This window comes from Antedon mediterranea, chromosome 11, assembly GCF_964355755.1.
Source record: "Antedon mediterranea chromosome 11, ecAntMedi1.1, whole genome shotgun sequence".
Lineage (NCBI taxonomy): Eukaryota > Metazoa > Echinodermata > Crinoidea > Comatulida > Antedonidae > Antedon > Antedon mediterranea.
Genome location: NC_092680.1, coordinates 8,031,986 through 8,050,050, shown reverse-complemented (window position 1 = coordinate 8,050,050; position 18,065 = coordinate 8,031,986). Strand labels below are relative to the sequence as shown.

Genomic DNA, 18,065 nt, shown 5'->3' with positions numbered 1-18,065 from the left:
ATTGTTCAGAAAACCTATTTGTTTTACTTTATCATTTTGATTTAGCTTTTTGCTTATTTGAAGTAATTTGCCATTGGATTTATATTTTTATATCTTTTCTTACTTTTCTAGTAATACAGGTATGTCTCAATAACAATCTATCCCAAAAGGCAAGCAGTGCGTACAAACATTTGTTCTTTCCGTCGGGGGCATCCTGAGATTATTTTGTTAAAACTACTAATTCCCCTAGATAACAGTGACTAAAAGTGATAAATTATTAAATGAAACTTACCAGGAAAAAATCCACTAAAATTGACATGATAGTATATCGTCAATAAAATATATTAGCGTTTTCTGTATTAATTTACTAACAAACTTCTTTCCATATAAATGGAATTCTCTCCACTGTGCTAGTTGTCAACATTTATTGACACTGAAAAGCAAGTGAACTCTCCCTGTGACAGTTAAGAAATGAAGGCTTTGGAATTCCAAAGCAGGCTGGATAGTGACTGCTACACCATGACAGCTTGGCTCAACTCCCACTATTCCCCTGGGAGGTAAGGAATAAAAACTTCAGTAGGTCAGGCCTAATTGCAAGGCCAATGCACAGCAGCAAATACCATATTGGCAACAAGTTAGAAGCACAGCAACAACAACAAGGGATCATCAACAACTTTCAACAAACTTCTTAGAATAAAACTAGTTCATAAAGTGCAGCTTTGAACATTTATTAGCTAGAAAACAACCTTATCATGCAACGTTAGTATAAGTAAACATGTTGAGAGTGTTTAACTAGAAAATTTAAGGGTGTTTGTCTATTAACATTAATAAGCATGGAGGGGTTCAGATACATAACAAAAACTGCAAGTGTGTAAAAGGAAATATGTATGTACTAGTTTGTGTAATACAACTACAGTAACTGTAAATTATATGTTTTGAATTTAATAAAATACTAATTAATTGTGTCCACCCACTACTAGGAAAACACTTGTATAAATTACATATTCAAATAAAAGAAATATTATCAAATACACGGTTATTTGCTATTAGTATTAGTATATTATTAAACATCAGGTCCATTAGTGAAGAGAAATTGAACATAATGTATTCAGCTGCAAGGGAGGATTTAGTAAAGTCATATAAAAGTTTTGTACTGGTATTTGTCAATATTAAGTACACAATGCAAAGTTAATGATTGATTGTACTGTATGAAATATTTAGATTAATTTTGTACTTGATAAAGATAGTGTGACCATTTGCAGAAATTGTATTAGTTATGGGCATGGGCACTGTTTACCGTTTATTTTAAAGAGCCAACAATATCAGCATAGGCCGACTTTCTCAAGTACACAAGTCATTAGTTGGTGTTGGCACCGGTAGTCTATGAAGTGACAATAACCATACTTACTTGATGGAGGGCTATTATATAAAAAGTTTGTATCTACTATTTAGATTGATTAACATGTAACATGGTTATAGAAAACACTATACTATAAAAATGTACAGACAATTAAACAAACAATTTAAAAATTGAAAAGAGAATACCGGAAATATATATTAAACTGTTTAGAATGATGTTGATCTCTTTCACAATGGAGGTTATACCTTCATGCTTTCACTAATTCCAAAAATCTTCAGAGATTACAAAGCTGCTTCAGGGGAGAAATATACTATATAGTTGTATATCTCCATCCAAGTTTTTAGTGCCTCCACACTATTAGTATTATTGATGATTCAATTCCTCTGTAGATACTGAAACCCACTGACTAACCACAACACATTTGACAGTCTATATGTTTATATCATTTTCAGTTTAGTTATTAGAAAGATGATTTAGTATTACTATAGTTTACAATAAAGTATGTAAGGGAAATTACCTATATATTTATGACCATTTTTGACAATATCTAAACTAAACACTCAACCTGGATATTTAGAAAATAATTTACAAAACTTACTCCAATTAAATAAAACCATCACTTATAAACTTCAAACACAAGTGAGTTTTGTTTGTTGTTTGTGCCTCATGTGGCTTCGTTACATTTATATTAACTTCTTTTTTTTGCTTTGACTAAATAGTTTGTAATTTTGCTTATTTTGTATGTATTTCCATAGTATTTATCTTTGTTCATATTAGGTAAAATTTCCTTAGTAATGTTATTGAGAACCTTGTTCTATATCACGCAAAGTTTTATTAATGTCATATAATTTTGAGCCGAAAGATAACATTTAAAGTGAGTACATTTTTAGTATTAGCTGGGAAATAAAAGCAAGAATGTGAATGTTGTGTTGCTTTACACATATCATACAATCATCTTCTTCAATAACCTTGATGAAAGCTTTTTCAAAGAATTGTTATTGTACAATATAATTCAGGCTACAGTATAGAGGATTTGTAATATTTCATATTGTTTAGTTCTTTGTTTGAAATCTATACTTTAATATATAATGTGGGTTTGATTCATTTCCCTAACATTTTTAACTCCTACTTTATATTAACTATTAAACAGTTTATTTACCTAGATCTATTCATCAAATTAAGATATTGATGAGTAGAGTTATTGTATTGATTGATTGATATGATTTTATGAAGTTAATATCAAACTAAATTACAATTATTGAATATATGTTGTATTATTATACAGTGCTTTTCAATAGATGATATCACAACAACTTTCATCTCCCTAAAGAAGCTGCCAATAATATACACCACCATTATAATACATATAAACAATTATTATTCAGACACTATTTATTTACTTTTTTCATACATATCCAAGAGCAAGTACTTCACTAATTACAGGATGGAGAAACTATCATGCTTATAAACCAAGTCTCATTTGTGGCTTAGGGGAGAGGAGTTGTTTACAATCTGATTGAACCTGGACCTTAGGATTGTAAGGTAACTTCACTACTTCTAATGACTCCATGGATTGCATAAGTAACATTGGAAATAAAAACATTATTGCAGAATAGGAGAAATATATCATAATATTTATGTGGAAAAGCAATTTGTTGACATTTACAATTTACTTACTATTGCACCAAGGCCAATTTACAAATACCAACGAATATATAATGTATATAAAGCAAACACTAGAATCTTTCAATTTAGATCTTATTTAAGATTTCAAACTCAATTCTAGAATTTCACATAGAAAATTAAAATTCAGAAACACAGCTCACAGTACAAGTGAGTAAATTTGATAATCACTGCGTCCATCCAATCCAAACTGTAATTACAATCCAAAATCCACAATTAATTGAAGGATTTATACTATCAAACTTTTACAGTGAGTTACTGTATTTAAATAAAATTGAACTGAGAAAGAAACAAAGTCAAAATTGATAGATTGACATCTACTTGCAAAGAGAATGGACTCTTCAATCAAGTACAGATTTGTGTGCAAAAAGATTGGATTTGGCAATTTTTAATTACCAAGTCAAACTTCATACACATAGTAATGAGTAATTAAAATGACCTTAACAACACTGCTAGATAATAATCGAGATTGAATGAGATGTTACAATACCCAAACCAACCATTGATTGGTTCATATATTATAATATTAGTTCAAAAACAACAAAACAAACTAATAATACTATAATACACTAAATCCGAAAGGAAATTACTGAAAAAATGACAATATTAGCTGAATCTCAATGGAGATAAATGAAATAAGCAAAAAAAAAATGGTATAAGTAAAACAGCCAGAAAGAAGAGCGAATCTTTGGGAAGCCCAGGTGTTCCGTCATCGGAGCTAATTTACTATAATATTTTTATAAACAATCGATACTACATTAAACCAACAAGACGGAAAGTATTTGGCAAGAAGGTGACTATGTTAAGTTAGTCTGAAGCAGTAGTTTTAACTCTATATTTTGATTATCTCTATATCTTTATACTGTTTTACTTTAGTACACTATAACTAGTATTCAATTTAAAATCATGAATATTTTCAATTCAACAATAACAATTATTTCTTTTATTATTTCTTTTTGATGTTTTGAGAATTGTTAATTTAGCAGTAGAGAATAACTTTCTACAGAAACAAAATGGGACAAAATTTATAAAAAGATAATTTGCTAGAATTTTCAATGTTCAAAAACAGGAAAACAGTCTAAAATAGTGTAAAGAGGGTTCACCCAGAAACTGTGGTACTCTATATAATTTGTTTCATTGTAAACTTCCACAAAGTTAAACATGAATAAAAATTGGTTTAAAATTAAGAATTACTAGTAAAAAGTAAAAGTTAAAAAAATTGGTATTTTCAGTACTAGCATTTCCATGCCCCATCGAAAGTCCTCATCATAGACGCAAGAAAAGAGAAGAAGATTGTAAACATGTAAACATGTACAGTGTCTTTTGGACTGTCTTCTTTCTAACAGCTGTATTAAATGTTTATTAAATGAATGTGTTACCTCATTATGGCATTTTTCATTGGAATTACTTGATTATTCCAAATCCAGGGTTTATTAGAAAATACATAAATCAAAGTTTTATGATTATCCAATGTAAATCCAGGATAAAGATCATTAACAACTTAGTAAGGATGATACGATAAAATGAGATAAGTCTCATTATTTTAATATTACTAGTAAGTACTACTATAATCAACTCAAATTGAAGGTTTGCATTATTGCTTCATTTCCTGGTATTAAGTCATTAGCACAGGTTATGGAAAATATTAACTAGACAAATTAATGTCTAATATCAAGCTTGTATGTATTCAAATTATTTAACAAAAAGAGGTCAACAAATTAAATATTCGTGCTACAGTAATTTATTTAATCAATTTATGAATCATTTCATATTAAACTAGATATGTCTTTAACAAGGATCTACTGTAGGCACTACAAATTCAGCACGCACATGTGGGACCAACAGCTAAATGTTCCACGAGAAGATGGGTCTCCTACTGTAAATACACTCCCCACCACAACACTGACCTGTCACTTTCCAAAACTCAAATGTTGGTGTTGTAATAGTGTGTGAACACTTGGTTGTTAAAGTGGAGGTGCTCTCATAATAAACATTATTTTCATCTAAATTAAGGTATTTCTGGGGGGATAGTTCAAATTACAAACCATTTTCCCTATTCATTTGCATGTAAATTGAAAAAAAACGATGCGTTTTAAAAAAATAATAAAAATTATGTGTAAGTTCCAGAAATATTATACATACCGTATATGTTTTCAGATTCTTCGGAAGCCAAATTTTTCATTCCCGATGTGTTTTTAGGGGCTTGACCAATTCATTTTTGCGTAATTAACGTAATTAAAAAAACTACCCACTTGAGCCAAGTGGTAATTTTTACTTTCTAGGGAGGCAATCAATTTCTTTACTCGCCTCTCCTGATCCTCCTCACGCTCGACTCGATCGATCTCTCCTCGACTCGATAAACTAGGATATAGGATACGGTACCGTATCTTTAGCCACGGCGAATTATAAAATATAATATATAATAAAATAATAAGTCTAAGATTAAGATTGTTTTGCATGGTTATTTGAAAAGATAGACGGATCAAACTGCAATGTTTAATCGTAGGCCTAGACCAGAAAGACATTGTTATGCGTTTGAACCAGAACCTAGGCCCATACAATCATCACAAACTGCCGATGGCGAAGATGTGAATCAGACTAGGCCTACCTAGGCCCCATCATCAGCGAGACGAATGGAGATTAACCTCACTTGATTGATATCTCTATGTGACTTGTTATGGCGCTTATATTCCATACAGTGCTTTTATTTTGAAGTTAACAGTAGACGCAAAAAGTAATAACAAAAGGCAAGACAATAATAAATTGTGTTCGTTCGATCGGATGTGGATGAGAGCAGGGAGACGAAAATGATACACGTCACGTGGCGTAACACAACATGGTAACGTGACCTTTACAACTAAGGTCATTACCAAACTGCTGAAAAAAAATATACAACGATTTTTCTATATTTTTGAAAAGTTTTTTGATTTTTTATGTTTGTACCTACTAATATTAATATACTGAAGTAAATAACAGAAGGAAAAGCCATGAGTACACATCCACTTTAAAGTGCATGGGCGATACCACTGTCTTGGAGGGGAGTTCAGGAATAAATTTTTACTTTTCGGTTATGTTCTCCCCTTGAAGGGGAAAAGGCCTATGTCGGTTCATCCAGGTAAGCTAGTCACCTTTAAGACACTAAATACAACCTAACAATAAAACAAGGCATAATTCTATAGGTCTGAACATATTATTTCTATCTATCAATTTAAGTGCACTGAAATACTCAAGGTATATGAAGCATACAGTAGTTTGGATTGGTCCCTGGAAATTAATGGAACTCTCTAAATGACTCTATACAATATTTCTTATAGAATGTTATTGTTAAACAGTTTTATTGTTGAAAAAAAAAATCCCCATAATTTATAGAGAATTTTATTTAATAGTTGAATTGCTATGTACAAACCCAATGCATTCTTTGTTTGTATTATATATTTGATATCTAAAATATTGAACTTAAATTTAAAAATTATCAAGGGTTAGCAGTTTTTCAAGGGAATATATCAATTAAAATTTAATAAATCTAAAAGCTATAGGGTATTCTAATGATGACTTGATAGAAAGAATATAATAGATACCCTAAATTGTTTAATACAAACTAAAGCCTGGTTTCCATTAAAATTGCTACAGCGTTTCCATTAAAATCGCTACACGCGCAGATGTCGCCGACGCAATCGGAAAGGCTCCCCGATTCATCGCAGTCAAATCGGCAAAGTTCAACCATGTTCAACTTTGCCGGCGATGAATCGTATACGCGTACCAAAGAATATTTAGCGCTCGCGTACTAGATCCCCGATAAATTCTAGCGTTTCCATAGAATTGCTACGCTCTGTCGTGTAGCGATTTTATGGAAACCAGACTTAAATAACTTTTTTAAATACAAAATATGTGCAAGCAAACCCCACAGTTGCTGTACAATTGCCTTATGAAATGATTGTAAAAAACATTGATAAATGCTAGACGGCGTCCACATACACTAGTGTTACAACAGCCGCTGTCCATCAGTTAAACGCACACAAATTAAACATTGATAAATGCTAGACGGCGTCCACATACACTAGTGTTACAACAGCCGCTGTCCATCAGTTAAACGCACACAAATTAAATATTGATAAATGCTAGACGGCGTCCACATACACTAGTGTTACAACAGCCGCTTTATATCAGTTAAACGCACACAAATTAAACATTGATAAATGCTAGACGGCGGCCACATACACTAGTGTTACAACAGCCGCTGTCCATCAGTTAAACGCACACAAATTATTTATGATTATGTCAACTGAATAATAGAAATGAAATACTTACACATAGGAAATGTCCACTCATCTAAAGTAACGAAATAGAACAATTTAATTTAAACGACTTCCACATACTTTTTCAAAACAATATGTTTGAGATCTTGGCAGTTGTTTACACAGCACGTGTTAGAATTCATACACAGTCAGGTTTTTTTTATGATTCATTCAATTCTTTATTAGTTTGTTTTTAGGCTTCCAAAGGGATACCTTCATAGAAAGAAGTTTGTAATAAACATATCCTCTCTTAAAAACAAAACCTGTACTGATTTACATTAACAATTATCTCTATCATAATTTATTCTGCACAAACAGTGTCATTTATTTGACATATTTCAGGTAAACAAGAATCAGATATTGTTTTTGCAAGCAAGTTGTTCCTAACCAATCCCAAATCATACAAACATTAGACTAAACATGTATTTGTCTTCCTATACTTGTTTAATAAAGTTTGAATGTTCGAATTAGGAAACATTCTCTGCAGTTACTGCAGTAACTACATTGTTTACTGCAATAATTTATGATTTTATTTTGTTTCAATAAAGGAGTTAATGAAGCAGTCATGGCAGTAAACAGTGATCATGTTTATAGAGCTTTCATTGCTTTAAACAGGTTTTAAAACAAAATGTAGTTACTGTCAGTAGAATCATTTTGACATGGTCCCTTAAAGTAGGAACTTATAGTTAAAGGGAATTTGTGGTTACACCACTAAATTCCCGAAAAAAAAGATACAGTAACTCAGAACCAACCAATACAACCAACCAATACAATTGAAAGAAAACAGGATTCTCTATTTTGTTTGTGGTTAACATTTAATTTTTGGTAGGGTTTCTAGAGTACTGTACTACTGAAATCCAGTTCACATTATGTTTACATTTAATCAACTCTTGGTATATACCAGATCTACAAACACACTTAAAATGGACAAATGTGCCTCGTCCAGAACATCGTTTGTCTTTCATTATATTTTGAAATGTCCAAACATCAAAGAAAATTCCAAATTATACTATAAATAAAATTTTTAAAATTTAAAATACTGGTATATTTTTTTTATATTCATAATAATTAGCAAATTTCTATAAAGAAACGAACATTGCATTTGACTCACTAATGTAAAGTAAGAAGGACCTTTCGATTATCGATGACCTAACTACATCATGTTTAGTTCATTGTGCGCATGCAGGAATATTGGGATGTGTGTCTTTTCTCCTCGCTCCCCTCTTTTTTTTGCCATGATATCTCCAGTACCAACACAATCGCAATTGTACTTAAAACTTCTTCTGCGAGATTTGAAGGAAATGCTTCACACCACTTGAGACAATTGTCAGTTCACAGGATAAGAACAAAGGATATTATGTTTCCCCTACTGATCCTCTAATTTCCATATACTATAATATTATAAACTTTTTTCTTGGACATTACGGTAATTTATTGAATTAGAATAAAGGGTACTCAAATTTGGAAACACTGCCAGAGGCCCTCAATATTAGGTTTTTCTCTAATGTTCGTTTGATTTTGTGGAAAGGGAAGTTTTCATCACATACTGTCAATCTCAATTTCATACAAGAGGGTTCAAAGTACAATATTATAATTATTCATTATAAATCTACTCAATTGTTGTACAGATTTTTGAAATGTATATAATTCAATTTTGTTTCAGAAATTATATTCCCTTAAAGATACATTGTCCCCTGAAAAAAAATTTTTTTTTAATATGCCTTGTCACATAATTGTTACAGTATTCACTTTGACTAAAAATTAGATTGAAAAAAAAATATATTTACCTGAAAAAACTGCAATTTAGACCAAAAAGTAGTCAACAGAAAGACCATTGTCTGCCAGACAATGGAGTTTTTGTTTATAACCATTGATTGTTTTCATTTTTTGCTACAGAAGTGAATAATTTTAATACTAAAACTGCGAAATGGCCTATTTAAAGTCTATCAATTTTCATGTTTTGTGGACAACACATGAAATAACGAAGATTTATTGGTATACCATCAGATCCTTTCTGTCCACCCATCTCCTAGCAAATCTAACGAGAGTACTCTAAAAAATAGTTTGTATCTGTTAAACACAGACCTTCACCTCATTTTGTGTTACAATTGATAGTATTGTCATCATCAATCAGACATATCTGAGATGGAGTTCTACTAAGCTAAGGTCAAATTGCTTTCGCAGCCAAAATGAAGGTGTGCAACAACACCATTTTTCCTCATTACACTGTACGTACTATTGATTATAAAATTTGCCCGTCAAATTGCATAAAGTAAGAGTAGAAAAACCGATGAAAATGCGATACATTGTAAATTTCTCATCAGAACTAACCTCTACATAACCTTTAAAGCTACAAAAGTCAACTCTTTTAAAAATATTATCTGTATAGAATCATTATGCAGTTTAACACGGGAGCGAGAAAAGGGTAAGTGCCCTAGACACTACGCTTTCCAGTCAGCACGTACCAAAGACAAAGTGTTTGTTTTTCCTTGACCTAAATTCCGTTTCAGTGAACACCTTTTAATTACAACTACAATGCTATGGAAGTCTGTCACGCACTCTTTAACTCTGTTATTAGTTTATGCGGTACCTTTTTAACTTGTTGAATACATTGTATGTGTTTCCAATATTACTATAGGCTATATCTTATCTTTCTTATAGAATATTTAAACTAACAAGGTGGAGTTATTATATTATGCTTAAGTGCAACTAGAGTCAATTATCACTGCAGGAATATGATTTGATTGGCAAATTATTTCACAATACTGCTAATACCAAGGACGATTTAAGTACACAATGCGAGGATGTACAATCATTAAACTAAATTAAAAATCTGTCATCTAGTAAAAAATACAAATATATTTAACTTGATTTTTGGAACAGTACTACTGTATTATCTAATTGGACATTATTTTTATTATCATATGTTAGAAACTAAACAACCATGTGATTTAAATGCCAAAATAAATGAAATTGTGAAACGGTGAAATAGCAACGATAAACGAGAATCTAACTGGAAATCTTATCATAGTCTAGCAATCGAAAAAAACCCCTATTGCAGATCACCCACTGTTACTGACGTGGGATTACTTCTCTTTAAGTTTGGGTGGTGGTGAAAGAAGGCAGGCTTAACATACAACATACTACGTAGGCAGGCACTCTGACTATATGCAATTTTTATCCACATCACCTACTATATGGTGTCAATGTATTATAGAAAGCATAATAGCATTTCATAATCATTCCAGCATTTAACAATATTTTCATTAACAAAATATTTCCAGCATGCACATTATGCCTCTCACCTCACAAATTATCATTTGGTCCTAATTTATCTATTAAACTGGTAATAATAATAACACAACTATATACTTAATATTATGGTAATAAGTATAAACACTTTAATTAAGTCTTTATCTAAATAATATTATAATATAATCTTTATAGGTATAAGTCAGGAAGGTTGAAGAAAAGTTGAAGGTTGACTGATGATAGTGTATTGTTAAAAAATGACAAGGATAACATAATAATAAAAAGTCAAATTATATGATGAACACCACATATTAAATTTCAAAAACCAATCTTAAACTTCATCATTAAAAATTGATTACAGATACTTAGGCAGAAAGTTACAGTTATAACAATCACATTATGTTTTACAATGATATGCATGCATGTTTCCATAGCAACTTACATCTTTATCTCCATTGCTCATTCTTGATTCGTAGTGGGATGACAAGCCCATTGGCGTTCTCCATGTAAAGACTAAGCAATGAAACGGTGTCTGTTACTAACAATATACCAGCCAGAAAATAGAAAGTTTTAAAAACTGGTTCTGAAAAATCCTAGTGAAAATCTCCAACACATACAAATAAGTTCCTCTGTCCATTTGACTACCTTGTAATAGACACAAAGTTATAATTCACATAGATGAAATAGTGACTTGATCAACTGGTGGTAAGGTATGTACTAACACTCAGCTAGGTGGTCGAGGACATTTCAAGTGAGTATCCAAAACACCTTTGTACTCTGCTTAAGCCCTACAGTTGTAGTCAATACACTGTTATTGTTTAAATAAAGTAGTCCTGTATTAGATTAACAATACAAGCTCTTCAATGTACATTAAGATCAGCTGCAGATATGTGAACATTAGATTCAGCATGTGCACTTTGACCTAAGTGTCAGGAAGTTGAAACCTTCTTCCAGAGGGGAAGGTGAGTCAATGGAACAATTAGGGATCACCTCCAAACTTTTAACAACACATAAAACAGATTATGTAACACAAATTGACTGTATTGTCGATAAATTACATTTTTTAGTTCAGATGATGTAGTCCGTAAAACAAACATTCCTTTTCTATAGCAACATGGTAGAATATTTTCTTCAAATTTTTTAACCACCTAACAAATGAAAATCAAACAACACTTTAAAAAGCCTAATACAAAATCTAGCATCTGGAGAATATCCCTAATTTGTCAATTTTAATGTGAATAACAATGTGTTGGTGTTTTTTTCAGTATCAATATATGACATCAAACTAACCATAGTATTTGAAGGCCAGGTTTACCTTATATTCAGTCAGGGAACACCTTCCTGTGAAATCACCAACCCCTATATTAGTATTAAGGAGACACTATGTTGGGTCCTGAAGGAAGATGTCCCCTTCATAGGAGTTCTATTGCATGTCAAAATGTACAGTGTACAGTAGGTATCATTCTTGATATCAACTCTATTGACATCTTCAAAAAGTTGCTGAAAACTAATTTCTTTCGCATAGCATATGAAATATGTAAATGGTATGGGGTATAACCTGCGACTTGCAGCCTACTTGACTGAATTGCGCACAGGTTTGGATAGCACATACCTCAACTTTCTACACCCCTAGGTTCCTTTCATGTCGAGTGCTGCCACCAAACGGCATCCATTTGTCTGTCCACAACAAAGGGGCTGAATGGACCAGTACACCGGGGTAACCCCTATTCTTCAGAAAGATGTACTGGGACCTCCAGTTTTAAGTCCTTATCCGAGAAGACTTGTTCTACTAACAGAACAATGGTCGAGCAGTGACTTGAACCTGCCTGTGCTGATTGTATAGTTACGGTATGGTTTGTCGCGTAGCCCCTGCCTTAACCGCTCGGCCACTCCACTAATTTCTATGACGTAATTTCTACCTAATTTGAGCCTTGTGGTCGTATAGCTCTTTAGAAATGTTAGGTGCTATACAAAAGACAATTAATGTTATTACTGTATTATTAGTAATTTATTAAAATTTTTTACATTGTCAGGTGGTTGATTGAAGTAGGATTCCTATTATTTTAACAATTTCTATTTTAATAGTAAACTTTTTGTTAAAGGATAAATTTATCGTATTAGGGATGTAAATATATCAGAATAATTGAAAGATTTCCAACTTTCCCACACACGGTCCCGTACAGCTGTGTTGGGTCATTGGCCAATGGTTTCCTCTTGGTCGACTGTTAATTAAATAAATAAACAGTGTTTTAAATTTAAAAAGGGATAATTTACAGAAAAGTGTTTAGTATTTTATTTTCACCTAAAGGTAATTATTAATATTAATCCATTACAAATTTAATATTAAAACATTTACATCACAACGAAACACAATCCAATTTACCAATGTATTACATTACACAGTATAGTTAGGAGACAAAGTAAAATTGAATATTTATCATTAAATATAATTTCAAACAGCAAAGCATCTGTTGAAAATCCCAGTGGGGATTTACAGTGACTACTAATACTAAAACTATGAATGATTTAATAAAAAATGACTAAATTATATGACGTCAACAATATGCACTTCTCCATTGTACACAGTAGGTCTGTCACCTTTGAAGGAAAGAAGGTTACATAAAGATGTAGCAAACTATAGAGGGCACTATATATTATCCTATAATCAAGCTACAGCATGACTAACGATTACCAACTGTTCTGTTTATTTGCAACCATCTGCTTTTTCCAGTAAAACATAAATGACCATTTTAGGTAAATATACAGTACCATGGCTTCAAATATACAGTAAATGGATTTCAGAAATGCAAATTTATACAATAATATATTTATTTATTTATTTATTTGTTGACCCATTTACAAAACAAAACAAATAATTTGAAAAAGAAACAAAATATAATGAGAGAAAAAAAAAACACTAAAAGAAAACTAGAATTTAATTCGTCACTTTGACGAATTATACTGTAGGTGATCATTTTTATCATTTTACTGAAATTAATTTTTTATAAAAATGCACGTCTGTTAACATACGATCAGAAAATGTTGATGTATGCCATCCTATTATACGCTTATATTCTAAATGATCACCTAATTAAACTATATACAAGCAACAATACAACAGTTATTGGGAATATTTCAACGAAGACCGTTTTTTCTATGACAAGCTTAAAAAGCTTTTACAAAATTTATCAAATGCGTTGTAAGAATTGTCAGAAAGAATAGACTCTCCTCCTAAGATAAACCTTAGTTTGCTTTCATCATTAATTTGCATTTATTGTGTCCATATGCCATAATCATTACCGAGTGTCAATTCATTTTCTAGTTTTCTTAATTCTTCCTTTCTGATTTCGTCAAAAGCATTACAGTTGAATAAAAAATGGTTAATATCTTCAGATTCACCATGAATACATTGCAAAATAAATCTAAAAGATCTAAATTAAGATATGCAGGACACATGATAAGAGGAAGCTCTGGCTCATTGTTAAAGCTTGCACTCAATGGAAAGATGTGTGGTTGGAAGGGCAGGGAAGACCAAGGAGATTGTGGATAGATGACATCAAAGAGTGGACTGGATTGGGAACCTACGCTGAAGTCAAACGGATGGCAGAGGACAGGACGATTGAAGGGTCATGATTGCCAACCGTCGGATCAAAGACAGCACATGAATGAATGAACGAATTGAATAAATAAATCAAAATAATAACATTTTCCTTATGTTGTGGTATTAAATTTGTTTCGTAATTAGTTTAACCTATCATATACTGTAGCATGTAGATTTAATAATAGTAAAAATTGCAGCTAACAAGCTAGTGCTAGTAAGAAAAAACTATTTCTTGTTTAAATACAGTAGATTTAAATAAAGTAAATGCAAAAAATAAATGTGTATTTAATATAAAATAAGTAGATACAGAGTACAGCTATAAACTGTGATGTAATCGATTGTTTAATCATTATACACAACAGGACAAAGGACATGTTATTAAATTCTAAATTTGATAAATACCATGGTCGCTCATTACCATAGCAACTAAAAGCAACTAATAAGATGGTTAATATTGCAAGGCAGAATAGAGTACTTTAAGGTGGACATTTCATTGGTAGCAGTTAATACAGAAATGCAAGTCAACAAAGGATACATAGAAAATAAATTACACCTCTGTTTGTCATCATATTTGTTCTTTTAAGAGACACAAACAATAGAGGATGAAATATGTACTTGATTTATTGCATGAGTCAATGAGCACAACACCAATAGTTCACAAAATATATCATCAAATTACTGATTATAACCACAATATTTATATCTCTATGGCAACTAGCAAACATTTATCTTATCAAACAATTAGATATTTTAAAAGAGTTTAATATTCAAAATTGTAACTGACACAAATTATATCTATGGTACTTTAGAGAGAGAGAGAGGTTATTCTTTCATCACAAACCAGTAAAATTTTGCCCAGATATTGTTACCTACAGTAATCTAAAGCTGTCTAATACCAGTTTAACAACAAATAATGTTTGGCACATAAAAATAATAAACATTTATTTACAAAATCTGAATACATAGGAAAACAAGATTGTACAGAATTATAAAAATATGTTTCAGAAAATGAAGGCAAAAGCCCTGAAAGATGTTGGGAAAAATCTTGAGTTGGGCAAGCCTGGACACAAATAAAAAAGAAAAGAAATGCACTGAAGAAATAATAATAAATATTATAATCTAAAACATGAATAACAGAAAAAAAAAATCTGTTGGTACTGCAGATCGAGACATGACCGATTAATAAATATTTAATAAGGTTAGAAAATGTGTATTTTTTTTATTTTGAGAGAAGTTTAATAGAGCTTAAAAAATCCTATTATGTTGGTTTCCCAAAAAGAAAAAAGTATGGTTGCAACGTTTTGTTTATGCTCAGCTGAAACCATTTTTTTGGAGAATTCTAGAAATGATTGGATTCTACTTGCATTCTCCAGAAGATGGTTGTATTGAGACATTTTACAACGCTATTATTATAGCTTTATTTATGTCAGTTTTTTAGAATAAAATCTTAACTTTAAATTTGATTCCTAATTTTGTCAATTCCTTTTGGCAATTTCGGCCAAAGTGTTCTCACAAAAGTATATTTTAGTAGTTAGACACATCCCATGTACATATCAGCCTAATAGCAGGGATGTTAGCTTGCAAAGCATGTATAGCATTTTACACAAATTTCCAAATGTAATTTCTTGCAGATACCAATCTTTACTGTACAGTATATCATGAATAATTTACTATTTTACTAACAAGCAAATCAATCCACTGTATAAATTAAATCTAATTAATAAATAAAACCGTGTTTCAATGTGTTTTTATATCGCATTGACATGACCCTAACCCATAAAAATTGCAATATCTATATCAAACATATAACAATTTTAAACACATACAGTACAAAAAGCATCAACTGACAGGTACTAATTATAATGTGAACATTTTAATGAGCTTCTTTTATAAGTTGTGCTGTGCGGTAGATCAATTAAAGTCACCAGTCTCTATTTATTTTGGCAGTGGCCAACAGAGTTGTTAATCCAGGTCCAATAAGAGATAACTAAATTTTGTTAGAAATTTCTAAATTTGGCCAAGAATAGTTTCAGAATACTCTTCGTCAAAATTAGGGTGATACTTAAGCAAGTTCTTTTAACATCCTAACTGCCAGTCAAGCCAGATCTTGTCACTTACTCGTGTACTAATTATAATGTGAACATTTTAATGAGCTTCTTTTATAAGTTGTGCTGTGCGGTAGATCAATTAAAGTCACCAGTCTCTATTTATTTTGGCAGTGGCCAACAGAGTTGTTAATCCAGGTCCAATAAGAGATAACTAAATTTTGTTAGAAATTTCTAAATTTGGCCAAGAATAGTTTCAGAATACTCTTCGTCAAAATTAGGGTGATACTTAAGCAAGTTCTTTTAACATCCTAACTGCCAGTCAAGCCAGATCTTGTCACTTACTCGCCCAAAAGAGTTTTCCAACAATTATTGACATTAACATACTGCATCAAGAAATAAATGAAAATGAAGAAATTAAATTGTATAATGACAAAAAGTAATTAATATGAATTAATTTTCCCTCAAATGCGTTTGGCATGGTAACAGACAACATAGTATATACAATTAATAAACAAGCAAACACTACATCATTATTTACTTACAGTACATTATTATTATCAAAGTAATATTCTGATATTGTCGTAGAATATTCATCTGGTGTTGAAATTAACATTTTTATTGCTAACAATAAAAGTAGTAGTAGTACTAATTGCTAAGTTGGTTAAAATTAATAAAATTTTTTGTTGTATTAATCTTTTATTTATATTTATTGTTATGAGAATATACTGTAGTATCAATATAACCTTTAAATTCTATAAAGTTTTCAGAAATCAGCTCAGCTCAGAAATTATATTTTATTTTCCGCCTAAAGATGATTTATACAGTATTATCAATATCATCAGAATTAAGAGAGAAGGAGAATGTTTAGAATTACTGCATTAATAGTGAAATCATATGATATACAGTATTGTACAGTATTATGCTAATTCTACTTATTAACGTAACCTATTACAGAACGATACAAACGTAGCCCCATTCCCTACCTCGTAAATATTTTAAATAACCGGGCCTAATGCAATTTACTACAATTCATATTCGCGGGGCAATATTATATTATTCAATATCAGACAGTTCTAAATTTCGGTTTTAATAATTGTTTTTTAATATAATGTATATTTTAAATTGTAATTGTATGTTGTTGATTAATGGAGATGTTAATTTTAATGTTAAATGTTTTTATATTATGTATCCAATTTTTATATATTGTCAAGATTGTTGTAATTCAGGTTTTTTTTTAACTGCAAGAACAATTGAAATAAATAAACCTTGAATAATATTTTTATTACAGTACAACAGAATTCCTAATGATGGAAACTATTTAATTAGTATTAAACGACGACTTCCAGTCAGTCACGGATACTCTATATTATTTCATTCTTCTTTCCTTAATTAGAAAAGGATGACATCATTATCATCATCATTATCATCATTATGACATCATTATCTCTAAAATACTGTATATTAACCAGGAATAAAATGAGTACTTGTTAGAGTACAATAGTACTTACTAAAATCCTCTCTTATTTTAAGTCAATGTACATTTACTTTCGTAAACAAAATGAATGCAACCAGGGTGTTGGAATACTAAATAACATTAATGAATAATACAGTAGATATTTTTTTAAATAATTCACACATAATGTACTTTTAAAGGTTAAAACAAGGGAGATACTTCATTTTTAACATCTTTTAATTTAGAAATATATACAAAATTTGCTTTATTATTAAAAACACATACAGGACTTCTTAAATAATAAGTTTTTAAGTTCCATTTACAAAACGGATGTTTATCTAAGCTACTTTTTTGCTGTTACTTGGGATTAATAAATGAAGCAAGGCTATTCCTT

At 30.8% G+C, this 18,065-nt stretch overlaps 1 protein-coding gene across 2 annotated transcripts in view; it reads right to left on the bottom strand.

Annotated features, from left to right (window-relative positions):
* Positions 1 to 18,065, bottom strand: part of LOC140062403 (high affinity 3',5'-cyclic-AMP phosphodiesterase 7A-like) — a 62,359-nt gene that overhangs the window by 39,477 nt on the left and 4,817 nt on the right. The window contains exon 1 of one of the 2 annotated variants that reach the window (XM_072108610.1): positions 11,012 to 13,334. The exons of the other annotated variant lie outside the window; for it this stretch is intronic. Coding sequence (XP_071964711.1) covers positions 11,012 to 11,062 — 51 coding nt within the window. The 5' untranslated portion in view covers positions 11,063 to 13,334. Of the gene's footprint in view, positions 1 to 11,011; positions 13,335 to 18,065 lie in introns of those variants that run through there. 2 annotated transcript variants of the gene reach the window in all.